A 27,714-nucleotide genomic window follows, 5' to 3' on the forward strand; every position below is an offset into this window, starting at 1 on the left:
ATAGGGGGGGGGGGGGGGGGGGAGCTCTTGTATCAAACTCTATTAAACGAATGTAGCTTTGAAGTGGCCTTGACTTATAAGCAATGGAGGCGATGTAATGGAGAATTTATCTTAGCTAATACCATTTTGAGGGCTTTGATGTCAAAAATGAACAGAAGACTTTTCTCGAGCGACAGTGGCGATGAGTGGTTCGTGAGGAAGATTACATGCGCCGAAGTATTCATATCAGTAATTATAAACATCATTACGTTCATAAATGCAGCACGCAATAAAAGGCGACGCCAACGTCAAACAAACTTAACGAGAACAGTCACTAAAAATTGATTCAAAAAGATGGCAGCGCGAAATCTATACGGAGACAAGGTCATGGCGGTATCAAAAAGTCATTTCAAAAGACTGCAGTGCGAAACTGAGACGGACTCGAAGTCACGACGGTTATTCGATGCGTAATCAAACGACTATACATGTGGCGAAGATGATGACATGTGGCGAAGATGATGACATGTTCACATACAACAAATACCTTTTACGTCTTCACGTCGAAAAGATAGGAAAAAAAACTTCGCGTTTACTTTTTATTTTTTTATTAGCGCAGGGTCGGAGTACGGCGTCAGGTGCATCACCGTTTTTCGTCGAATATACAAGCCCGTGGAGAACGTAGTCCACTAGGAAATTAAATCGTATGGAACATCAAATAATTGCAACGCGATCCAACCTTCTTGTGGCTCACACTTTCCTGTTGCTGGAAATGCATTGAAGGTTTCCCTCGTAGGATCGCGGTTTATAAAATCAGTATAAAAATCTTGGCTAGTAGTCACAGCGCGCATTCATATTCATATACACCATAACCTTCTATCGTTCTGCTCCACTGCTTCCAACTGCGGAATTAAATTGTACTCATTTGCATCGGTTATTGCATTTACTTCTTATTACATTTTTATTTACCTAGGAGTTATTTCGCACAACCTCAACTCGTTCGGTACTGTTATGTTTTGTGGTACTGCATACACTCACAATTCTGGTATAGTCGCCCAATCAATGAGCGATATTCCAGAAAGCAGTCAATTAGTTTCCTGAAATCTCTCTAACGGATCACCTGTCACTAGCAGCGTGGCGGTGAGGCTGTCCGTTCCAAAGCGGTTCGTCGCCGTGCAGGTGTAGTTTCCGATGTCCTCCACACGAATGGCGTCGATACTGAGCACAGCTTTGCTCCCTTTGGCGACAATGGTGACGCGATCATTGTTGTGCACTGCTTCGCCATCCTTGAGCCACGCCATGTTGAGCGGCCCCGAAGAGGAGCCTTTCGTCACGAGGCACATGGCAGCGGTGTCCTCGCCCAGGGAAATTTCGCTAGGAAATCCGGTACTTTGTACCTTTGGTGGCACTGGAACATGTGCGAAGAGTGCTTAACTCCGGAGAACGCACGTGCACCTTTTAGGCTCGACGGCTCTAAAGTACAGGCCTTTTGGCGTTCTACACAGCACCAGCTCATAAGACCACGCACATTGAAGATACACAGAAACGTGGTATCCCTTGACTACTGCTGAAGATCATTTCTTGGAATTGTGGATCACTGTACAGTAAGCGAAAAAGTAAGGCATTAGTGCCCGGAAGGATAGCATTCATACCGTGAACTACGCCTCGCCTTTTGCGATGCTAAGCCGTTAGTGCCTTAACGAACTAGATGGATCTTTTTTTAGACTTCGTGCTTGTCACACTGCTACTGTTACAAGGGTAATATGGTAATGAAACAGCCCTGCAGGTGCGTTATGTGATCATTCTGACATACTCGACACGACTAGATAACAAGCGCCGGTAGAAAACTCTCAAATTTTACATCTAGTGCGTGCCCTGCATGTTAGTACAGATTCATACTTACAGATTAGACAGGAGCTTGGCTTTTTTATTTATAGGTGGTAAGGAAAAAGGAACGTCAAGAGCTTTCAAATTCAGGAGAAAACACCGCGTTCATCGCTTACCTTGCGCCCTGCTAGTCACGATCAAAACGCCACTCAGTGACGCCAGAACGACGGCCAACAGATTCATGTTTGCTGATCAAACCTGTGAAGCACGCCAAAGGCTTGTTGAGCGGAGTCTATTCGGACGCGGCTAATGTACCGCTCGCACAAGGCAAGAACGGGCGTTTTTGTGACGTTGAAGGAGGGGATCTGCAGCTTGGGATATAGACAACTAGCGGCACCTTGTGGAGGTATTGAAAACTATATTTGGCGACGGCTCCGTTTTCTCGGCGGCGCGTCGTACAGTTGTTTGCACTACATATAGACAAATACGAAGCGCATATATCTATTACGAAAGCAGATTACTTAGTAATGTTTGCCTTCATTTCGTGCTCGGAATAATTTTCGTAGAACAGACGATGTCATAACAGTGAGTTCGGCTAACGAGGAATGCAAGTGGCAGTACGTAACAGCAATTACCTGTCGATTTGATGCAGCTTAATGTAAAATGAAAGAAGCAAACCACCGCTGAAGTAAATTCGCTACAGTATGCTCTTTACACGACGTCGGTATACAACAGAGATACGACACTGAAATGCGAACTAAACATTCGTCCAAGTTCATGTGTTCGATCCAGCGCGCGTCATATAAAGATGGTGGCGGTTGAGAGTAATAGTGACGGGTCTGTGGAAGACACGTTTTATGTTTATAGAGGCATGCACAAAATTGTATTCAGTCACTGTACGGAGGTATACCGATATAAGTGAAGGATGTTCGTAAAAAGGAATATGTGGACATGCGATCTTCATGACGAACATGATAATTGATGACCACCTCCTTGGTACGTTGTTAATCGCTTAGAAATGCACCACCTTTCGGAGAATGACCAAGCGTCGAAGTCAGTTGATGGGCGGTAACGTCGAAACTACAACATTGGACCTTGCGTTGTTTGCCACAGTAAGCACCTGTGCTCTGCAACGGACGAAAATGCAATAGGATCAAGCCATGTTTAGCCTGACATCGGTGTGCATTTAAGTAGGCTTGTAGTTTCAGTAGATTTCTTTTTTTTTTTTTTGTCGAAACTTGTCCTCCTAAATATGTAATGCGTACGGAAATAGTACTCAGGCATGTACAAAAAAACGAACTGAAACGTTTTCGGTGAAGGATCGAAGCACAGGCATTTGGAGCCGACGTGCACGCGTGGTCAGAGCGCATATGAACGTATTGTATAGATGTTGACATGCGCTCTTACAATGCACGCGTGCACTTTATGTATACGTAATTAAGGTGCACTAATTAGAGTGATCAGGTGACTTCACCTATCCAGTTTTAGTCTACGAAACATAGTCGAGTGTGGCACAGAACTTATTCATAGCCGTTATTAAGACCTTACTTAGAATGCTTGGTATTCAGGCCTGCAGTTTCGAAGCATAGGAAGTATTCGTCATTTCATCCCACCAGTTCAAAAAATCGAACCTAAAAAAGCAGCCTCATCGATATTTGATAACGGAAGCGCCCTGCATCTTCACGTATTAAAGCTTTGAAAACGAAGAAGGATAGGCGAACATCGAATGCTAGTGCAGGAAACTCATCCAAAATGACTGCCAACTTTGTCTGTGGAATAAAGCACATATCCTCGAGTGACGCAGAGTGGGACTATATATGTGACAAACGGCAGCACGACAAAACATATTCCGAAAATCGAGATGCAACATTCGTTTCGAAGTGAGCATTACGAGCGCGTATTGCACGTGTACGTCGGCAAAACGTCACGGCCTAAATAAAGCGCGCTTGTGAGCTACAGAATATGAGATCACTTGATGCAAGACGAAGCGGACTATAGACGACACACACCCGTGTGCGTGACTTTTTCACATGCGCACAGTTGATGAATACTTGCAAATAATTGTCTGAATTTGTGTGCGATCCCTTAAAGTTCCTGGAACAGTCAGTATTTAGCGAAGGTACCTTTGCATATTGTTGAACTTGATGGAATAAGTTTCCTAGCAGAAAGCAAGCAAATCAGTCCCAGGACGACACCGTCGACTACTGCTCTTCACAAGCGCGAACTGCCGAAGCTCCGTATCTAGGGGATCATACTGCGAGTTGTGCGCAGAATAATCTGCTTCATCGCGCACAGTGGTGTGTGCCATTCCTTAAAGTTCCCGGTACAATCGGTATTTAGATATGGTACCTCTGCACAGTGTTCAACAAGTTTGAATAATTTTCCTAGCAGAAATCAAGGAAATCAATCCCAGGACGATCCAGTAGATCCCCGCAACCGCGAACTGCCGAAACTCCACGTCGATCATCCTGCGAGTTGTGCGCGGAATAGTCTTTTAAGGCGAAAGCCTTTCTAGATTCATGGAACGAAATCCCGTGCGCGAGATTTGTGCTCGAGATCTGTCATATGTCGCGAGATTCCGCGAGATGTGTTCATATGTAGCATTCCTGTCATCTCCAACCAACGCCATGCGACAGGAGCTATGGTGTGTCCAAACTCACAATTTGGAGAAAGGTAAACCAATTATGTGTAGCACTGCAACGAACGCCTATAAGAGACGAACGATGAGAGGAAAATGATAGGAGAGGAAGAGTAAGCTTTCGTCATTCTCCTCATCTAAGAGACCCTCGAATTTTTTTACCGTGCACAGTGAGGGGCGCCGTGAAGCTGTCGCTACCGAACGAGTTCCTCGCCAAGCACGTGTAGTTGCCCACGTCTTGGGGCTGCACGCCACCGATCCGCAAGGTGGCGCTGGTCTTGGATTGACTGGACACCGAGAGGCGGTCGTTGCTGTCCAGTTCTCTTGCGTCCTTTTTCCAGGTGATGTGGTAGGGCCCCGAGCTGCCCTTCTTGACGACGCATCCGACGAGGATCTCGTCGCCCAGCGCTACTTCCGGCGGAAATGCGAATTCGAAAACTTTCGGAGGCCCTGGAAGCAGCCAGCAGTCACACAGGAAGCTCCGAAGTGTAATCTACGCTCCAACACGATATCCAAAATAAGGAATAAGTTGCTGCTCCGAGGTTAGCTTACCAGAGCCGCCTGCAGAAACGATGCCGGTGGCGATGAGAGCGAACACTTCAGCATACGGAAGGCTTCTCATGTCAACAAAGAGAAATTGCACTTTTACTTGATGGCTTAGGATATGACGTCTTATTTCGTTACAGATCTCAAACAGCTTCACACAACTGAGGATCCCCTGACTCTACACTTCGGCGGAGTGGTTTGTGCAGAATGGAAGAGGGCAGAGAACAGGCAGTTCTCGGCAGCGGTTGAGGGCGACGTCGGAGTGGACAACTGACGGCACCTAGTGGACATTTTGCACACCAAGAAAGTGGAAGCCTAAAGCGCGCGAAAATGGTTTCGCTCATTACAGAGACAGTGAGGAAGAAAAATCTCCCACGCAGCCCTGGATAATAATGTATTCATGGCAGCTCACGCGGTATGAAGGGAAAATGTTTACTGGAAGAACCGGAAAGCTACGGACTAAGACAAGCTGTTGACTTGTTTCTTGCGTGAAATTTAAAAACTTCCATTTTGAAGAGGGATGCGCTGCATTATCCGTAGGGATAGCGCACCCTCAATGTCCCGATCCGGGCTGACCACCCACATCCTACTGACGCAGCCGTTAGTTTAGCAGAAAATGTGTGACAGTTCGCCTGACGGAACAATGGAAATGGAGACATGTTATCCAGCAGTTGTTTTCTTCTGCTGTGAAAATCTTAGGGGTTCTCAAAGCTTTCATGATGCAATATACTGCCGTAGACAAAATGATCACCATATCAAATTTACACCCTGGATGTTGCAATTTCATCCTTGGCGTGGGAAACCTGTTGCGACGAACATATTGGCACCTGTGGTGGACACAGTAGTCCAGAACAAAGTTCCCGGCTTCACCTGAAACCAGCAGCGGCAGCGTGAGGGTGTCGCTGCCGAAGGCGTTCCTTGCACTGCAGGTGTAATTGCCGACGTCCTCCACTTGAACGGAATTGATGGTGAGCATAGCGTTGTTCACCTTGATATCGACCGAGACGCGGCCCGTGCCGACGATCTCACGGTCGCCCATGTGCCAGCTCAGTGACACCGGTTCTGAAGCACCCTTCTTCACGGAGCATGTCGCAACAGCGAATTCTCCCAGGGACAGGTCGTTCGTGAATCCCGAACTGCGGAGCTTCGGCTTGCCTGGAACACGAGCATTTGCTTGTTCGTTACAATGGCATGTCCTCATCTTCGCAACACTACTACACTCCCGCAGTTTTCAAATAATTTTTTATATATTATGTACACTGAAACAACTTCAGGAAACACGAGGGTTGCAATGCCACATGTCACTCATAGCCATGTCCAGCACATATTCACATGCTGCAATGTTAACTCGTCGAGCATGACAACATGTGAGCTTATAGAAGGGATGGTACTTTTGAGAGCTACAGCCTTTGCCAAAAGTTTAGAGTCCGGGGGGTCCGGGGGGGGGGGGGGGGGGGGGCTTGCTCTTACGCCGTGTAGCGAGGCGTCTTTAGCACTCATGAAAGTTCCATGCCACTGGAGAGAGTAGGATAAAAAATGATCTTACTTTCAGGTAACTTAGAACACTTGATGCATTGCGAGCTGCATGTTGTGGCCCAACGCTGCTGTCTTTGAATTTTTGGACAGAGATCGTACTACCTTAAGTTCACTTATGCACCAATGACGCTGAATCTGAACTCTTACAATGGAGCACACGGGAAGATTCCTGGGTGGCTACGCTTTTCGACCGGTGAAAGGATCATTAATTAATTTCTGGCCTCTGCCTTCATACATAATGAGCCGTGAAAATGAGGCCGAAAATGCAGGACCGATATCGTTAGGCTGCTATTAGCCTGAGTGAGGACTTGAACTCTGTAGTATATGCTTCAAAGTGCGCAAAGTGAAAACAAGTCTAAGGTAAACGGGCGAAATATTGAGCATGCGATTCGCTGAAAATTCCTTGCTCACCGTCAGCACGTACAAGCCCGCAACAAAGAACTGAGGAGAAGATGAGATATGCCGGCAAGTGCTTTATCACTGCAAATAAATGTCACTGACTGAGCGAATCGACCACTGCGAGATGCAAGCAAGACGCCGTGTCGTCGAACACTGCAGAGTCGCCGGACCGCTCGGATTCAAGTAGTAGTACACTGCCGCGCTCGACTACGGACAACTGGCGGCGCCTGTCGGCGACTGCTGTAGTCAGCTGCTGGCGCGATGGCCGCTTGAAGCGGCTGCCAGCAGATTTCAATCGCAGCACTTGTTGACGAGTCTGACCTCGCATTCGCAGGAAGCATCGGAACATTATAATCACGTATGTACTACGTAACTCGAGTCTGACCAAAACCCCAAGTGTTTCATGACGGATGGTACACGATCTTAGAGAAAACGTTTTAAGATGCGTCAGTATAAGCGTCACGAACTCTGAAAGAAACAGTACAGCTGGGTGATGTAGCGGTTTCCGGTTCCGCCATCTTAGGCGGCTTTGCAATTCGAGAGGTGCATGGTTGCACTCTTTTAGAGTGGCTGAAACTATGCTAATGGAACACGCCGCAATATCTAAAACCTACGACGCCCAATTGCTCAGTGGAGGTCACAGGTTCGATGCCTGTGCGCGACTTTGTGGACGTGAAATGGAAGATGCCAGCGCACTAATATGTAGTGCGTGCGAAAAAATTCCGTACGTGAAGCCCTCGAGCTCTCGCAACGCATAACGCAGTATGGTGACATTTACCCGCAAAATAGTGTTCCTATAATCACTGTTGTAGTGCCTAGTAGCAAATGCATCAGCTACAAGCCCCCGCATAGTCGTACGCCGTTACCGCGCACGGTTCGCAGCCGCCGAGCACGATGCTTTGCGGCTGCGCAGCTATTCGGTAACGGAAAGCCAGACTCAAAGCGTTCTAAAAATGCGGTTACCGTTTACGACCAGGGATGCTGTGACGCTGTCGCTACCGTGCGGGTTGCTCGCGGTGCACGTGTAGTTGCCGACGTCTTCGGGTCGGAGGCTTGCGATGCGTAGTGTCACGCTGCTCTCGGATTGGCTGGACACTGTGATGCGATCGTCGCTGCTGACTTCTTTGCCGTCCTTGAGCACAGTGAAGCAGTACGGCCCTCCGCTACCTTTCTTGACCAGACACGGCTCGATGATTTCGTCACCCAGTGCGACGTCCGGAGGAAAGCCAAATTTTCCGACCTTGGGCGCTCTTTAGGATTGAGTGAAGAAACGGATTTGTGTTTTCTCCGAGTGACTTCCTTCGGGATTAGCCCTCTTATCGTCCTCATCCACTACGAACAAATGGATAGTATACGACAGGCCCGTTCACAGAACACAAGCAGTTATATAGAAATCAAATGGGGCAAAATCACACAGAGTTTGGCAGAAAACTCTTCCGTGCTTACCGATAGCGAAGAGATGGGAAGGGAGCGTGGAGGCCATTAGCAAGAACAGGTGAATGCCGAGCACAGTCGTCATTTCAAGATATTGTTCACCCGACGCTACACGCCTGAACGAGAGAGCTTGTCAGAGTCGTTCCCGGCGGCAGACTAAAGTGGACGGCTGCAGCTCATTTCTGCTTGTGCGAGCAATTAAAGGCGTAGGGCACCGTAGCTAAAGCCCCTTTAACCGTGTGCGGTACGCGTGGCACCCTCTGGTGATGCTTGCGCGAAGTAAGAGTTCACGAAAAGAAGGCGCGAACTTCATTCGTCAGCGTGGAAGCGTTTGAGGCATTTCTCGGTGCCGCCTCACCTGTAGAGTACCCATGAAGTACTCATGAAGTGATATCGGAAGCCCAAGGGAATGCATGCTTTTGTGTGAACTCTACAAGTCCACAACACGCCCAAAACAACTGATTTCCTGCGGTGCTCGCAGCTTTATGGAATGGATTTTATACTTCGGGCCTTGCGCGCTCGAATAGTAAATTGCATGGAAGTGCAAATGTTTCCTGATTATTATTCAATGAAATGTACTCGTGCCTATTTAATGAACGAATATTGTGGTGATATAGCATTCATAATTATATGAACTGCGAGTACGATTGCTCTCACAACGTGGTCGGATGCCATTAGTGATGTCAGTACGTCGTGATTGCCCACAAAAGCCATAACCTGTACTTCATGCTGCCAGTACTTCCTCCGCCTTTCGGAGGGACTGTGTGTGAGTGAGGCTACGTCGCTCACAGTTCCCGTATTGGATACCGGCCTTAACAATTAAGCGGCGTGTTTTGATATGAGTTGAGGTTCACCTGTCACAACCAGAGGTAGAGTCAGAGCATCGCTTCCGAAGTCGTTAGCGGCGGTGCACGTGTAGTTTCCAATGTCATCGACTTGCACTGTCTCGATGCTGAGAGCTGTGGAACTTGTCCTGGTGACAATGCCGATACGGTTCGTGCTTCCCAGCTCGCTGCCGTCTTTGCGCCAAGTCATCGTGAATGGTCCGGATATGAGCCTTTCTTGACGAGGCACGCTGCGAGCGCGTCTTCGCCGAGAGAAATTTCGCTGGGGAATCCAGAACTTTGCAGCCTCGGGGGTGCTGAAACATGAGCGATCTTTTCGTAATCGTCACAGCGGTGCGCTGCGCGTACGCGTGCCGTGAACATGCCTCCAATATGTTTTTTTTCCTCTACGGCCGTGAAAACACAAACAAGGGGCAACATAACGCCCAATTTGCTTGACCTTCGCGGAAAGAACCGACAAGTTACAGTATCGGGACTCCGTGCCGGGCGACGTCATAGCGTTTTAAGGGTTTCGAGATATCACGTTTCGAGCACGGTACATATAATATACACTCTTAATCTGGTTCCACATACATTCCGCTTATAAGTGGAACTTTGAAAAAAGTTCCACTTAATAAGCGGAACTTTTTTGAAAGTTCCACTTATAACTGGAACCTATGTGGAACGAGATTAAGAGTGTACGATTACAAGACTAAGCAAGTCGCGGCGGTAAATGTAATTTAAGTTGATGCGATCATTATGCAAAAAAAAAAGAGAGAATTATTTCCCAAATACTTGCGCACGGTTATCGTTTAGCTTCGGACTCGAAGGAAGCTTAACTGGCAGCTTTCTGAAAGTGAAAGCTGCCAGTTAAATAAATTAAATAAGCTAAATAAATGTTCCCAACTAGTTACATACGATCTCAAGCGTTGCTAACTTCCGTTCGGAATGGACATGCGTTCATACCGTAAGCCGCTAAGCGTAACTGGAAGTAAAGAACATCGTCCCTCACCTTGTGGTCGAACAGGTGTAGTGAAAATCAGAAGCGTTGATGCGAAAAGTATACTGCAATGTCTCATGCTCGCCAGTCGGTTTCCGAGCCCGCAGGTTACGTTTCCCTGTATACACGATGGCAGCAATAAGCGTCCTTTCCTAACCATGCCCTGACTGGACCGCAGTGAAATGGAGAGAACGCCCTACCGTGCAGTCTCCCTTGAGGAACAGCAACATAGCGGCAGCGAAACATGGACAGCTAGCGGCACCTCGTGGCAGAACCGAAAGCTGCACGCCTCGATTTTCTTTCAGCACCGCGACTTGATGAAAAAAAAGTGCGGGACTTTTGATTGTAGTGTATTTAATGGACTTTCGAATCCAGTGCTGTCGGTTCGTGATGATGTAGGGTTGCTATACGGGGATGTAGTCGACAGAATAGCACCCCTTCTATAAATTGTTTCCCGTCATGAATATGGGCAGCATTTGCGTATATATAGGTCTTGATCCATACAACTCGGTCTCCAACTAAATTACTCATATCCTTCGCTGCCTCTGAGACGTCACAGCTATTGCTAGAGGATGAATTGTTCCTTCGGAAACTTTCGCCATGCTTTTCTGCAGTCGTGGTTTCATATACAATGTACATTACTGAACTCTGTATACAGACGTGTTCACGCGATGAATTTTTAAAGGTGAAGCTGGGAAAGAAACGTGTTTATCATACACTTCATTCAGCATGCTGTTGGCTTGTTATGAGACAGCCCTTATAGAGGCGCACATGATACATAAAGGTGCGTTTAAATTAAGTGCTTACTGTTTGCAGAGTCACGCAATGAAATTGATTAATCGAAAACATACTATATCCTGAAGAACTGTATTCAAGTTGCGGTCACTTACTACCTCATTCCTTCTGCATGGGGCAAGGGAGTCTGAACAAAATTGTAGCGGTAGCATGTGGTACACTTGCCAGTACGTGCTATCGGAAGACACAAGAGCTTTGTCTCTTTTCTTCCCTGCTATCATCGTTTCTCGCTTCTGTGTTATAGCGGGTGGAGTGGGGGGTATTAGGAGATTATAGCAGGAGTTGTAGCCTTCTGAGTAATTAAGAAAGAAGTAATATACTAGGTTTAGCTTGAAGTTTAACAGAACGCGAACGAGTCTTCAGTTGTACCAGTGTCAGTGTTGCCGAGCTCATGCCCTGGTTCTTTTTCTGTCACAGCTGGTCACGAGAAAAAATATTTACAAAAATCGCATGAACACTGCCGCGTCGCAGAACTTCGCGAAAACGAAAGAAAAAAAGGAAATATCTGTCAGGATTTGCCTCGAATCCGCGTTCACGGCTCGCCAGGAACAGCATACTCGTTAAAGGGCTCTATACAACGCAAAATAGTTTGGCTCGCAAATTATGGCTCAGTCAATAGAGAATTTTAGCTTACCGTGATCTGCCACCGCGCATTCCACTGCGCATGCCCAGATCCCCTTGACGCCGATAGATGGCGCCACATACTTGATGTCTGCACATAGACCTGCCGCGTCGGGACCAATTAGCTTGTGCGCCCCGCTCACGCGCGGTAGAGGGTCACGGTGGCGGATCGCGGATCACGGTAAGCTAAATCTCTCTAATGTGAGTGCACGGTAAGCTACCTTGACTAAAGTTCGATTAAGGTGGTCACGGTACGTGGCTCCGCTACAAATCATCTCTCCTGTAAAGATGTTCACCTGTCACAAGCAGGGCGACGGTCAGCGTTTCCTTCCCATAGCCATTTGTCGCCGTGCAGGTGTAGTTTCCAACGTCGTTGACTCGGACATCTTCGATACTGAGAACCGCGCTTCTGGCTTTGAGGGCGACGGTGACGCGGTCGTCGTTTCGCACCTCTTCTCCGTTCTTGAGCCATGCCATCGTGAAGGGTCCCGAGGAGCCCTTTGTCACGAGACACACCGCGGCAGTGTCGTCTCCCACGGAGATTTCGTTGGGGAAGCCAGCGCTTTGCAACTTTGGTCCGACTGAAACGTGTAGAAGGGGACCGTGGCAGAGTGTGCAAGATTTCTGTGGTGAACCCACCGTGAGGTAATTAATGTAAAGCCAATTAGTGCGCATTTCCGGCCTGAATTCGACAACACTGTCCGTAATGCCACGTATTTAAGCCAAATGCAGTTTCTTGGCTGCTCGTACGGGAGTCAGCTATTACAGAAAGGCCAAAGATTTCTTTTTCAACTCTCGGGCAAGATAACTAATTGAAGCTGAATTAAAGCAAGTACAAATATCAGAACAAAAATATATATACAAGACGGCTTCTCATAGTTAGTTTATAACTGCGTTTCTTGTTTCATTTCGGTGCTTGCGTCCGTGTTAAACTCGTGCATTTTATAAATTTCAAGAAAACAAATTCTTGGTCACTGTTCCGCACAGTCCAGACTGTACTGCGAGAGTCTTGTCAGTTCCTTTCATTACAGCGTTCACGAGAGAAAGAGCTTGTTCGCTTACCTTGTGCTTCCACACTGCCAGCCACAAATGCAGTCGCCGACACTATAAACGCTGCCAACAAGCTCATATCTCCACTGAAGCCTTTGGAACCGTGCCGGAGGTTCGCTATGCGCGCGCGGCCAAGGCTTTGCACCTTGAGATGGGCGCAGCTGATGACGTTAAACCGTGGGCGACAGCTTAGGCGGCAGTAGTGGACACCTAGCGCCGCTTCGTGGACTTTTCTGCAACTACTAAATCAAAAAGGCGATGTGCGTCGCGGTTGGTGGCGGGCGGGAATTTCATATCGAATTCGATATGCCCTCACAACGTGTGTAGTCGGTATTGGTATTAGTGTTTAGTGCTGGCGATCGCTGTGCATATATCCACGTATCTTCGAACATACAATCCAGCAGTTCCCGTAACCTGGCGAGGTGCTACAAGACAACGTGTTTATGCAGCACAGGTGTGAAGCAGCGGTGGACGTCATTACTTGATTCCTGCTCCCATTTACTGACACATTAGATGCATGCACACACCGCGAGAAGAAAACGTAACTGCCCTCAGTTTTCTCATTTGATTGGCAATTTTTTTTTCTCTCCTGGTTATTTATGCTTTACTAAGGGCTATGAAGTAACGTTTAGTTAACGGGGCGTCACAAGTGATGCACCGAATTAGCTTCGTTCATCGCATATCGTATGCACAACCCACGCACAATTTGACGCACGTTACGGAGAAAACCGTTAGGCACGGCCGCACGCAGACTCTGTCGAAATAGCCAAATTTTACAAACGACGCGCGTGCGCACCAACGAAACAGCTTGCACAGTTTGCTGTCACTGATCGCATTATGAACATAACTCACGGTCTTCTAGCAGATGAGTCTATATGCAGCGTGAAAAGCAGTGCTACGTATTGGGGAATTAAATATGCATGGAGAGGCACACCTTTATATCGTACTGCAATGCGAACCACCGAAAACGAGTGACACACGACGTGGCGTCGCTTCAGCGAGTCGCGAATAGAAGGAAAAATAGAAATAGAATTGAACTGGAACGGAATCGTATATATCGTACAGGCGACGGTCGCGATCATGTATTTCTTGTAGTCATTTCAATAAGTGAGTAAGCGATATTTCAGTGCTGTTTCCGAAACAGAAAGACGCTATCGCTTACAACGGTGTCGGGCAGTGTTGGATAAAAAAAGAAGATTAGGGAAAAAAAAGTAACGTTTACTATTCACTGTAAAGAAATGTAAGCGTGCGCTAAAATAACTTCATGAGCGTAAGTTCCGAGAGGAGTTGAAAGTAAGCTCACTGCGTATCCCATCTTTCTGTATCTTCATCTATTTAGCGCTGTTACTGTCGTATAATGCACTCCAAACGCATTACAACGAAGGCTAAACGCACTACACTTTGACACGATGTCTCTATTAGTAACAAATAATAGAGTTTTCTTCTTATCCTTCCTGCTTGCCAAAACGAAGGGAGCGCCAGTCCGCGCAATTTCAGTCGTCACTATGTGTCTCATATGGCTAAAACAAACATGTTTCTAGCGAAATCGCATGAAATATTGGACGAGAACAACAAGGAGGAGTGGCAACACGGCCTCTTACGTGTGGGCCGAAAGCAAAGCGACGTTTCTTGAAACTCTAAATTTGCTAAGTGCAACTCGATCGGAACCAGGATGCTCCATCCTCAACCCGACCAGGCGTCGAAGAAACCTTGCATTACCTTGGACTACGAGCGGAGCCGTGAAGCTGTCGCTGCCATACGAGTTCCTCGCCACGCAGGTGTAGTTGCCCACGTCCTCTGGTTGCACGCCCACGATGCGTAGCGCAACGCTGGTTTTGGACTGGCCGAAAACTGACAGATGGTCGCTACTTTCCAGATCCCTGCCGTTTCTCTGCCACGTGAAGTGGTATGGCCCAGCAGTTCCTTTCTTGACGACGCATCCGACGAGAATCTCGTCGCCCAAAGCCACTTCCGGTGGAAACGTGAATTCGAAAACCTTCGGCGGTCCTGAAAGGCGGGGCCGCGAACAGTAAGTTACGCAACGCGCGCTGCGTTTTGTGATCACCTTTGGATGGTGACCAAGGAATTGGACTGTATGCTTCGAAGAAACCTTACCGGTGCTGTCTGCAGACGTGAGACCGGTGACGATGAGGAGCAGCGCGAGCTCAGAAGGCGGGTTTATCATGATGGCAAGAAAGCGGACGCTGTAGGGTAGGGTCTTGTTAACGGGAGGTACGCGGATTGGGATTCTCCAGAACTGATCCAGTATAATGCAGCGTAGTCCAGAACGGACGCTGAGTTGCAGACAGCCCTCGTCTGAGCGACTGGCACTACTGAATAAAAAAAGAAAGCGTCTGGAAACTATCTAAAGCGAGAATTGCTCCTAGTCGGACGAGTGCTGACACCTAGTGGACGTTTCACGCACTATGACAGGCTGTTCACGCGGCGCAATTCAAACGTTGCCCAGAAGCCTAAGATGCGCGAAAGGACCGCACCAGTTCGAACGCGCGTTCATCAACCCCAAGAAGCCACAGTTTTAACATTCTCACGTGTTCCAAAAAGCGAAGGGAGAAATGCGATTCGAAGGGAGATTCGGAAATTGGAAACAAAACAAAAAAAAAGCACAGAAATGCTAGGAGACATGGTATTACTGCCGTCGTCTCTTCTGAGTGATCTGTTTTGGATTGCGAGGCTCAGATAAACAGCGCTAACCATGCGCCATCGTGGGTATTTACACTGATGTAACTATACGTGGCAATCCACAACGATAATGACGAAGCGTGAATACATGGTTTGCACAGTCATGTAGTAGGCTACAAAAATACCCTGCCATAACGACACCCTCCACGTGTTTGACAGGGTGCCCTAATATGCACTGCACGGAAGAAAATTAGCATGATGTCTCCATGTGCTCCTTTTTTCCTACTGCAAGGTGAACGTAAATCAGCTGTGGCGGCGTATTGCTTGGTAAACGGTTACCACGTTACATTTCCTCGCAAAGTGACAAGCATGAGGGCATGAAATACAACCGAGGCTACCAACAGACAGCTCCTTCCGACTTACGTTAACTCCGAGGAGAGGTGTCGTTACAACTCCTCTGCAGCGCGCAGAATTTTCGTGCTTACAAGAAGATCTCATTACCATGCACGAGGAGGGCTGCCGACGAGGTGTCGCTACCGAACGAGTTGGTCGCTGTGCAGCTGTAGTTTCCGACGTCTTCAGGTCGCAGGCTCGCGATCCTGAGAGCAGAGCTGCTCTTAAATAGTGACGACATGGAGAGCCGTCCCGACGGTCTCACTTCGACGCCATTCTTACGCCATGTAATGCTGTACGGCTCCGTGGCACCCTTCTTGACGACGCACATGACGATCAGTTCGTCCCCCATCGATGGAGTGGAAAGGAACGACAGCTCGCCAACTTTCGGTCCGTCTGGAGATCGAGTTTGGGACAGTTCGTTAACCTGACGCCAAAGGGTAAAAGCGCTTACCAGCTGCTGTCACCGCAACGTCAGCTGCCGAGTAAAGCAGTAGAAATGAAAGAAGTGCATTCAAAGCCTCTGACATGGCTTCATTCGGTGCTCTTGCTCCTTGAGATGCCCGATGGGCGATGACGGCTACGGGAGGTCTTCGGCGCAGGGGGATAAACTGCAGTGACGGCGTCCCTGAACGCTCGTTCACGGATTGAGAATCGGTGGACGTAGTGGCTGTTGCGCGGAGCCGAATTGTGTCGTAAGTGGACACGTGGAGTTACCTGGTGGCTGCTCGGGGCACTATAATACCGAAAAGCAACGAATTCAAAGCGCTTGGCGCCAATTTCGTGCTGCCTATGTCTGCCGACGAGACCTGTACTTAGACAATGTGCCCGTGCTTCTTTGTAGAACAGGTGTTTTGCATAGTCAAGAATTACAGCCAGGTTGAGTTGCAGATATATCCCACTGATAATACACTCTCTTGTGGTGCAATTGGCAAGGCCCTGTCTGCAAAGCAGCAACGAGCAAGCAGAAACATTATAGCACTGTCCCATAACCGTATCATAATTAATAAATGCCGATACCTTTTCCCAGAAGCCTGTCTGCTTGCTGGCAGCGCCTTGAAGCATGTATTGTACAGCCCATCGTCTTAAGCATATTTATCCCCCCCCCCCCCCCCTTTTTTTTTTTCCTTCAAAACTTTGCAAACGTTCGGGGCCTCCCCGTAAGGGAAAAACAAATAGATGCCGCCGTAGATTCCTCAACATGAACTGACATCGAACAGCATGTGCACATTTCGTCCCGATTGAAATGTGGTCGGACGGGGTCGGGATTCTATCTCGCGACATGGCACTCGCCGGCTGACTGCAATGCTCACCTAGATATCCGTATTGTCAAGAGACAGAAAAAAAAAGAAAAGATTTGAGGTTCTATAGGGGGCTGATGCCGCGTGAATTTTTTCTGCCGGAGGGTGCTTCACCTGAAACCAGCAGCGGGACTGTCAGGGTGTCGCTGCCCAGCGCGTTGCTGGCCGTGCAGGTGTAATTCCCAATGTCTTCCACTCGAACGGAATCGATGGTGAGCATGGCGCTGCTGGCCTTGATGGAAACGGAGACGCGGTCCGTGTTGACGATTTCACGGCCTCCCTCCTTGTGCCAGCTCAACGAGAGCGGTGCCGAGGCACCTTTCTTCACGGCGCACGTGGCAGCGGCGTCTTCGCCGAGACTCAGCTCGCTTGAGAATCCCGAGGTACGAAGCTTCGGCGGGCCTATAATGTTAATGGTTTTAATATTTAAGCTTTGTACTGAGCTGCCCATTTTAAATACCCATGCTCTTTTAAGGCTTGTGTGCTGCCGTACCAATAACATCTTAATAGAATATATTATTAATATAACAATATATGTGGCATATATTCTGTTGAGGATAAATGCTAATATGGAGGGCAACACGCTATTCTCACAACGTTCGGTTCGGAGACAAGTAACGTTTCTATGCAGCCGTGGAAAAACTTTGAGCGTTAATGTGGGTTAGAATTTTGTCTGAAGTCATTCTGCTAGGCAGGCCTTTCAAATTTGATTGATACGGATTAGCAACCAAACATCGCACGTCAGTTATATTTGGGGCCGTGCAAAAGAGGAGCATGGGATGTTATTAATACGTTTTTTCGCGACGAGCGCTAGAACTCTTCGAAAATTTTACTTTGAAAAGTATGTGCTCACCTTCCGCCCGCGCTAGTCCGCAGCAAAGAACCGCGAAGGACATCAGCGAGACGAGCAAACGCCTCATCATTCAAGTACTTGCAGCCGGGAACGTAAAGGCGCTTAAACTTGAAGCTAGACAACCAACGCAACGTCACAAGCACGGAGCCGTATCGTCGATTACTGAGGGCGGACCAGACGGACGCACTTGGACCTAGAAAATGCGAAGAGAAATCGCGGCCACCAACTACGGACAACTAGCGGCACCTCTCGGACGTCTCCGAAACTGATGACCGCTCTTGGCGAGTCTCATCCGGCGAACAGTTCTCAAGAGTCATAATCGCGGGATGGTCGAAGTTGCATTGTTTCGTTGTTGGGATTTCCAGTTTCTTGCTGGAATAAGACGATAGCTTAGATGATTTCGAAACTTCGGCACGTTCAAAGTACCACACCAGTCATTAAAATGACCTACAGAGAGGTCGCATTGACGGACTCGAAACATTGCGCTTGGCTCACGATATTACGCGTCGATTTCTGAATGAGCACAATTTGCTGGCGACCGTGTGCAAAATTACTGGTGGACGCTGCTTCTTCAGTTCTCAACATACTTGTGCGAACGAGAGGGTGAAAAAAGAAACAAGCAGCCTCTATGGAGGCTTGCTTCTTGGTATTTTACGTTTACTGCCATTACTATTTTACTTTGACTACTTCCTGGTGGTTGCAACAAAGTTGCGACCGAAATTGAATTGCATACCATCTTTTCACATCCTTTCAAGTGGTTATTCTGCCGAATAAAATGAGAATTCGTGTCAACGCACATGAAGATATTTTTCACTTTCCTACAATATTCAACAAATTTTGGGTTTTTTTTTTTTTTTTTTAGTCAACAGGGCAATAACAAGGCGTGCTGACAACAAAACGCGCGTTAACCGTTGACGACCAGCGCCGCAGTGACACTGTCGCTTCCGTGGGGGTTGCTTGCAGTGCACGTGTAGTTGCCGACGTAGGCTGGCGATGAGCAACGTAACGCTGTTCTTGGAGTGGCTCGAAACCGTGACGCGGTCGTCGCTGCGGATCTCGTTGCCGTCTTTGAGCAGCGTGATGCGGTAAGGTCCTGCGCTGCCTTTCTTGACGACGCAGTTTTCCATGATTTCGTCACCCAGCGCTACGTCCGGAGGAAAGCCGAACTTTCCAACCTTGGGTGCTGTTTAGGAGGGGCGGAAAGCGGGCTCCGGTTAGCCGGTCCTGACGTATTCCTCCCAGTGCACGTATAGCTTCAAAATGCAGAGGGTAAGCAGCTGCTTCATGGAAGATTACTAGTCAACAAGCAGCAGAACTGCTTGTAGGCGCTATCATTCATTGCTTGTTGGTTTCCGCCTTTGTGGCTCTTTATGTTCGCATTAGCTATAAATCGCGTATGTGCGCTGCATCCAGGCAGTGGTAGTGCACCATGCTTTTTTCAGTGTCACGCATTCAGCCTAATTATACAGTGCATAACTGCATGTATCTCATTGAACGCACATGAACGTTGCAGCGCAGACAGTAAAAAAGAAGCTGAAACTTACCAACGTCGCTGGCAGCAAGGACTTGAGAGCAGCAGAGAATGAAAAGCAAGGGCGTGACGCAATCATCCGTTATCATTTTGTTTCACTACTATTTCTCGTCTGCTACACTGTTTAACGACTAGAGTGAATTCAGGATCGTCCTAGGCGCTTGAAGACGAAGCCTGCGCAGACTGGTCGCCGAGTTACTACTGGCGTGGTACGCAGCTTCGGGTTCAACAGCGAAAAAGCGGGCTCTTTTTGCGGGACACGTGGCACCTGCTGGTGGGCGGTATTCGTACTAATAGTGGGCGGGCGAAGCAAACGCGCGAAATTTGCACATTTGGTCGGAGTGTATTCGAACAACACATTAGGCTGAAAACTTTCACCACTTCGAAACGCCCTCTTCCCAAAAGGACTGCCGTAAAGGACATTGTTTAACGCTTAGAAGAGCATTTCAGTGTTTTTCACCACGTAAACCTGAAGTTAACCCATATCATCACGACGAAGAGAGCTGAGAGGCTCAAGGCACTATATTAACGGTGGCCATCGATGACCGGAAGTTGACCCAGGCAGTGCATGAACATAGAATTCAGCCACATATTTCAACATCGAAGGCTCCTGTCAACGTATTTTGGCAGTCCTTTACGGCTGTGTAAACGCCACAAGATTATTGTGACAAGAATAGAAGTTAACCATGGTGTATCGAAAGCTGGAGAATTTTTTACCACAGTGTATTGACATAAGCCAGTAATGTCGATGGGATATCGAAGTTCAAAGTTCGCACACAAAGAGTTCTTGAAAATATCAACAAGACGCGGCATATGAGACCACGAGCACGTGCAATCTCAAGGCTTCCACGCCATGTTCGACTGTCGCCGTGCATGTCATAGCGAAGCGACATCTTTTGATGATCACTGAAGCACTTCGAGATGCATCTTCAGTCTGCAATGTTTTGTGAAGCCCGATTTTACAGGATTCTTAAGATACCATGTCGTGACAGAGCTTTACCACCGCGACGCGTCATAAGATAAATGGGATGTGAAGGCATCATCCCGTCAGATCGCAGTAACTTTTCAATGGAGCTCGCGAAACGGAGCGAACGAGCATGCTACTATAGCAACAGTTGGTCTGAACGAAACCGTTTGTTAGCAGTCCTGAAAAGGGCACCATCCGGGTCTTTTGAGCTGCACGCCGTTCTGATAACATACTGACTGCGCAAATGACGAAAACTGTTTGATATCCAAACGAAAGCGTTTGGATATCGATGGCTTGAGCATGCATAAAGAAACTTACGATGCATACATTGGAACCTAATGCCGTCGCTGCATTTGCATGACATTTGCTCCACCTTTATCGTTGCAGGATGAAGAACTGTCTCACTTCGGCGAAAGAACAACCGCCTCATTAACTGCCAGCACCATGTCCGAAGGAAACAGCGTCTGTTCCAGGTTATGGGGCTTTTCGTAAGTGCTTCTTATTCTTTCAGTTTTTATACGTGTCCTAAAAGCACTAACCAGACGCTAAAGCTTTGGGCCGCGCCAATGTGCCTTGGTGCATCCGTACGTAATAAATGCCTTGAATTCCACGGCAATGTGTCCTTCCCGACGCCCTTATAGGAGACTTACATTTTTGATGCTGAAAGCATCGGATGTACATACTTTCGCGAGCTCTCCCCATTTATACAGAGCGAAGGGGTAAAAGTCCTCCTGTGTGACAACCAAGCGCGATTTCACTGAAAATGTCCCGCGCGCTGGCACGAGTTTCATTTAGAAATACAGTGTTGTTGCTACTATTCATTTTGAGGAAGAGAAAAAGAAAAAAGAAGCACAACTTAATAATAATGCTAAGTACTCTTAAACTACTCGACAAAGTTTAAAAAAGGGTCACGTGATTGATTCTTTCCTGTAAAGGTGACTGAGAGACCGCATGCTGCGTCTCTCTCCCGCTCCGCAGCCTCGGAGTGCGGTAGTTATTGACACTAATAACGTACCTCTTTTATCAACGATCCGGGCTGCCTGCGGTATTTTCTGCAGAAGGACTGTATACGTAACCGCGAGGACGCAAGAAACAAGTGTATACTTGTAATTGTAGTGCAGAAAGTTATGTAGATCCAATTTTTCTCTATGCGCGTCCACTGCCATGACTTTTTTTGTCTATTTCACGATTACGTTTTCGCTCTCACACTGTGTGGCCTTCAACGTAACACGCAATATTGTAGCACGCGAATTCAGCAAAAGAAAAGTATTTCGTCAGCAATTGTGTCCCGTGTCCGGCCGTTCAACATCGAATGGTGCAACGCGTGCAGGCGCCACGAACCGAGTCAGGGGAAACGCCGAGAATTACGAAAGAAAAAAAGCCGAACGCTCGCACCGGCAGTTAGCTGCCAAAGGCGGCGACAGCAGGCTTTAAAGCCGCTTCACCTGTCGCTAGGAGAGGCAGCGTCAGGGCGTCCCTTCCAAAGCGGTTCGTCGCCGTGCAGGTGTAGTTTCCGATGTCCTCGACTCGAACAGTGTCGATGTTCAGCACCGCTTTGGTCGCCTTGAGGACAACAGAGACGCGATCGGCGTTCCGCACTTCTTTTCCGTCCTTCAGCCACGCCATTCTGAATGGGCCCGGAGAGCCCTTCGTTACGATGCATACGGCGACCGTGTCGTCCCCCAAGGAGATTCCGCTGGGAAAGCCAGAGCTTTGCAACTTCGGAGGAGCTGGAACATCAGTAGAGGTAATTTTCGCACTGCTTGCAAAGTGCATTCTTGGAATTACTGAATGCACACTGATTCGCAAGGGGGCGATATATGCTTGTTGTGCAGGCCCGTTATCTTCGATGAGCTGTTAATTACAAAGAAACTAGTTCTACATTCTTCTATCTCATAGTACGTCAGAACTGTGCAGTACAAGACTTCTGTCTAGGTATCGCATCGGTGTTAGGCTCGAGGAGCAAACATCGCATCCTGATAACATTGGCACTCGAGTATGAACAAACAACATGGCTACCAACGAATTACTCCCTCTAATATGCAACAATTATGCGCACAATCCTTATTGTTTGTTGTACGCGTGCCTAATGATGGGACACAAATTGTGCAAACTTAATGTCCACAACTGCAAAGCCTCGAATGGAGTAACGTACTTTTCCAAGAGAACAACCTCGACCGCTCACCTTGCAATTCGGCATCTGCACCTAGCAGCGCAGAAACCAGAATCATGGAAAACAGCATCATATTCCCGCTGAAGCTCTTTCAGCCGCGCCTCCACTGTACGCACGGCCTCTTTGGAAACTGTAGTCGTCTGTGCCGTGAGAGCGTCGGAAAAGCAGAAGCGTATTCCGGAATTTGAATTCGCGGGCCACGGGGAGCTGGCGCCACCTTGTGAAGGTTTGGTAGACTATGTATGAATGAACGCGGTAGTTTCGAAAACCGCGTATCCCGAAACCTTGTGCAGAGACGCGTGCTCTGAGAGCAGGCTCCCGCGGATAATGGAAACAACGTTTACTTATTGCATCACGGTCTGTAAACACTCAGGTGCTATAAATGTTGACGCTGACGTGAGCACGCAAAAGTGTTCCCGGCTATTTCGAACGGAATATAATACGATTTTCTTAGGAATGCCAGTGAAAATGCGGAAGGACGATCGATGCAAGACATGAACACATGTGTTTGCAGCAAACCAGTAATAATGTTACCAAAACTACGATTGTCAAAAGAAAAAAGGACTAATAATAATACAAACGAGGCTGCAAGGCCCTTGGACAGTTGTAGGGAATGTGTAATTATTTTTGTTCCGTCACCGACGTAGGTAGAATGCCTGGAACACTAATGAAATGTCGGAGTAATAGTGTTGAATGCAGCGTTTTGTTAGTAACCTTTTTCAAACGCAATCGCTTTATTATTCGCCCTATAAACACTTTTGGACAAGCAAAATATTTGGTTACCTAGTCAAGAACACCTTTAAAACTAGCCAGCGGAACCGCGATGAACCTGTCAGAGGAGCGTCTCAACGAATAACGTACGTTAAGTTAGGTGTCTCGCGAGGTGTCACGGTGACAAGTCACGCGAGTCTTGGGAGCCGTGCCAGCTGTGTACCAGTCGGTATATCAGGCACTATTGGCACTGCAGTGGCCACGTAACCAAACTGTATACTATGTGCGCATCAGCAACGCAGGCCATGCACGCACTTATAGATTACCGTTAACGACGAGCTGCGCCGTGACACTGTCGCTTCCGAAATCATTCCGAGCAGTGCACGTGTAGTTTCCGACGTCTTCGGCTCACAGGCTGGCAATGTGGAGGGTAGCGCTGCTCTTTGAAGGCGTAAACACGCTGACGCGAGCCCCAGCTTTGCTGCTCAGTTGCTCGCCGTCTTTCTGCCACAAGACATGGTACGGTCCTGCGCTGCCTTTCTTGACCACGCACGGTACTATTACTTCATCCCCTAGTGTGACGTCAGAGGGAAACGAGAGCTCCCCGATCTTCGGTGGAGCTGGCCGAGGAAAAAAAAAAAAGCGCGCGAAGTGCAGCGATGTAAACCTCGGTCGTATGATCTGACCCTACTTCGAAAAAGGAGCATGCAGGCCGGCGTGACTTACCGGCTAGGTTTGCCAAAACCGTCTTCACTGAGAAGTGTACAAGGGCGACACCAAGTAAGGTGAAGTGGGCCGCCATTGTTACCAGGACCTTTAAGTTTCGGCGTGCCGAAATTTAAAGTGCCGACTTTGAAGGCAACGTTGATAACAGGAGCTGCAACTACCGTGAGAACGAGCTGCTCGTTCCCGGGGGCGGCGAGCAAATGACGCCAGGCGAAGGAAAAATGGAACGTCAGAGGTGTCGGCCTGAACTAAACGCGTGGAGAGTAGACAACTAGCGCCCTCTGGTGCCTGCAGGGCGCAAGTCAGCTTCGAAGGTTCAAAAGTTGGCGCGAATGTACCAGAGCCAGCGGATAAAGTATCACCGATCAGTCGTTGCTTGAATGTTCTTTGTCGTACCGTAGGAACTTACGAACGCGCTACAGCAGCATTTATGACGTCTTACGCGAGTTACGCGTTTCTAAAGCAAGGCGTACAGTGACTGCAGAGGCATGTTCACGAAAGTTGCATCAGAGTGTTTGGCTTTGTGGAGGAAGTTTCACTACAGCGCTCCGTGTTTTTGTTGAGTGGGTGTATACATCTGCATGATAAAAACGTGCATCTGACTCTTAAACAAAACATCAACCAAAAAGTGGTAGATGCACTAGCTATCACTGAAGAGTAAAGCCACTTGGAGGCGCAGCGCGAGCTAGGACACGGCTAGTCTGATGTCGAAAGCCCACTGCTGAACCGTTGTAAACATTAGTGACAAAGCTGTAAACCAGCTGGTTATTTCGCTTAATAAACTTATTGAATTACTGCACTTTCTTTTTGCATTCATAGATGTATTTACCATAGATAGAGTAGTCAGCTGTGCATAATTGTGCAGAGACTACTGTTCCCAAGGACGCGGGATCGAATCCCGGCCTCGGCGGCAGCTTTTCCATGGAGGCGAAAAGCAAGGCGCCCGTGTGCTGTGCGATGTCAGTGCACGTTAAAGAACCCCAGGTGGTCGAAATTTCCGGAGTCCTCCGCTACGGCGTCTCTCATAGCCTGAGTTACTTTGGGACGTTAAACCCCACAAACCAAACCAACCAAATCAAATACAGACGCCCGAGGGCGAAACCTTCACCTACACTACGGTAACACTACGGGATGCGCGTTCGGGCATTTCAAAAAAGACAGAAAGACTATGCATTGCTACTCCGCGACTGAGCATGAACGTTCCCTTGACACCTTCTGATCTTGTTGACATACTCAATAGCACGAAATCATTCTTGCTTCCGCGCACCGGCGTCCCTTAGACTTTTGCTGCTGATAATAGAAGGCGCGGCAATGAAACGTCGGAGAAGAGCTGTTTATCGCATGTACGGTAGCGGTGCCTTTTCGGAAAGGTCCAATAATTTGCGCCGATGGCCACGGGATGGGTTGAGACAGAGTTATGACACAGAGTGGCTAAACAAGTTAAGCCAACTCTTTATGCTGTTCAACCCCATGTCCTTTGAGAAGAATGCTAGCAAAATGATAAATAGTCAACAGAAAAATTTCTGCTGAAAATGTGTTTAGAAGCTGCGTCACCGAAAATAGTGCGTCTCTTGGTACCCGTCGATGCAGTATGAGACAGCGAGTCGTACGGGGAAGCTTTAAGAGGAAACGAGACCTCAGTGCACCGCATGGAGGAAAGTATGCGACCGGTGGGGAAATATCAGCGGGGGAAAAAATATTTAAAACGGCCGCAACCAAATTATTAGTACTTGATACTAACCTAAGCTACATTCTGACTTTCGGCCATTGTAGCGCCTTGTTTTTATCTGAAACACTAGGTGGTGACAACTCCACCTGATACTGATGCACGAGGCGGTTAAGCGCGCACTTCGCGCTTAATTTTTTTTTTTTTTCATGGCATTACCGTGACACGATTGTCCAGTCGTAGATAGGTTGTTGGGTTCAGCATCAGTCTTGAATTAAACCGCGGTAGGGTGGATAAAGCTAGCCCATGCTGCAGCCACTGTTTTCGTAGGCGTCGTCATAGTCGTCGAGGGGCAAACTCAGGTTCAGAAAAATGGCAAAAGCCGAAGATCGTAAACGTAATCGCGCAGCCTCAGTAGCTTATTCTAATCCCCATCTCCCCACTCCAACACTGTCTCCAGCTCGTCTCTCAACCGACACCGGGACGCTACTGCTCCGTTTTAAAAGTATCCTGTAGTTCGCACTGCGTGCACTGTCAGCGTGAACTATACGAACGGTGTCGTGAAGCTCTCGTTGACCAAAGATCCTGTCCACGCATGCGTAGTTGTCGACTTGCTGAACTCAGGCCGGCTATCCATAGCACGGCGCTGTTTCTGGACTGATGAGACATGGGCACGCGGTCTCGGTCATCATTCTGCCAGGCAACCGAGTGTAGGCTGGTTGTTTGTCTCTTGACGACACAAGCGACGACGATTTCGTTGCCGAACGCCACTGCCGGCGAAGGTGAATTCGAAAGCAGGCGATCGTCTTGAAAATATCTTGCGATTCAATGTTACAGGGAAAGCGCTGAGATGCTGAATGCTGCCTCGAAAAAATAAGCGAAGCCTTTTGGTATAAGGCAGCTTACCGGAGCCGCTTGCATGTGTTACCTGTACCACGCTGCCAGCAGCAACTATCCACGTCGTTTTGCCATCTTTCGGCTCATCTATCAGAGGAAACAGTAGATTTCGTTCCCTCGCCTCGCTAACTACATAATATTTCGTTTGAGAATGTCGAGAAACAATATGTCACTGCAGCTTTTGTGAGGAACTACCGCACAATGCTTCCTGCGAAACAAAGGCAATCTAAGGTGGGTCGCGCACCACATCGCACTGCGAGTCCGACAACTAGCGCCACCTACAGCCAGCAAATACCACCAACTAGCTCACTTCTCAAGGCAGAAAAAATAAAAAAACCGACCATATATCTGGTGCGCCATAACATTTTGTACCATCTCGTAGCGCGTTTAAATGACAAGAATGAAAATTCTAGCGCTTTGGCTTTCCTTTAGTGTTAGCAATGCAACGAACATATAACTCGAGCTTCGAGAACTTGAATTAGGACGGCGCCAAAAGATTTTTCGTGTTATGCGGAGTCCGAACTAAAGGGAAGCCCAAGTACATTTAATGCTGACAGGACGGAAACATTAGATCCATTAAACTGGCAGTTCGAATTTACGAGATCCTTCGTATCGTCATCGTGTGAGCAATGCTTTATATGCAGTTTTCGCTGAAGGCCTGTGAAGCGCACGTGAAGTTCGTGCCTGAAGGCACGCACTGAGCTCTAGTTTAGAGTACAGTAGCGGAGTCGCCTGCGTATGTTTCCTCTTGCAAAAGGAATGAAATAAAATTGGGAAACCAAGCCAACGCTAAGGTCACGCCTGCCGCCTGGAGTTCACTATCCGCAAGTCTACCATGGCGAGGCCATAATCCCACCAGTCACACCCACACAAAATGACGTAAAATTTGCGCATTCGGCGAAATCTGAAAGCGATAGAAGTGAAATCCAGTAGGAAACGCCGTGTTACCGTGTACGGTGAGGGGCGCAGTGACGCTGTCGCTGCCCGCCGCGTTCCTTGCCGTGCAGGTGTAGTTACCCACGTCGTCGGGGCGGAGGGTCGCGATCCTCAGCGCCTTGCTACTCGCGGACAACGGAGACATAGACAGTCGCTCGGAAGTCGCGAGCTCCGCTCCATTCTTGAGCCAACCGATGTGGTAAGGCCCGGTGCTGCCTTTCTTGACAACGCAGAGCGCGATCACCTCGTCCCCAATCGCCAAATTCGGGGGGAA

At 48.2% G+C, this 27,714-nt stretch overlaps 1 protein-coding gene and 1 long non-coding RNA gene across 7 annotated transcripts in view; one reads left to right on the forward strand and one right to left on the reverse strand.

The window, feature by feature from the left end:
• The window catches only part of LOC146179223 (uncharacterized), a 294,299-nt gene that overhangs the window by 168,406 nt on the left and 98,179 nt on the right, over positions 1 to 27,714 (forward strand). Inside the window, exon 4 of the long non-coding RNA XR_014700712.1 lies at positions 20,719 to 20,819. This is a non-coding gene — a long non-coding RNA (uncharacterized LOC146179223). The remainder of the gene's footprint in view (positions 1 to 20,718; positions 20,820 to 27,714) is intronic.
• LOC146179229 (cell adhesion molecule Dscam1-like) overlaps positions 1 to 27,714 on the reverse strand; it is a 185,462-nt gene that overhangs the window by 48,825 nt on the left and 108,923 nt on the right. Inside the window, exon 1 of one of the 6 annotated variants that reach the window (XM_084578910.1) lies at positions 17,095 to 17,237. The exons of the other annotated variants lie outside the window; for them this stretch is intronic. Coding sequence (XP_084435036.1) covers positions 17,095 to 17,200 — 106 coding nt within the window. The 5' untranslated portion in view covers positions 17,201 to 17,237. Of the gene's footprint in view, positions 1 to 17,094; positions 17,238 to 27,714 lie in introns of those variants that run through there. 6 annotated transcript variants of the gene reach the window in all.

Source organism: Amblyomma maculatum, chromosome 9 (genome assembly GCF_055883805.1).
Source record: "Amblyomma maculatum isolate TAMU_Amacu chromosome 9, ASM5588380v1, whole genome shotgun sequence".
Classification (NCBI taxonomy): domain Eukaryota; kingdom Metazoa; phylum Arthropoda; class Arachnida; order Ixodida; family Ixodidae; genus Amblyomma; species Amblyomma maculatum.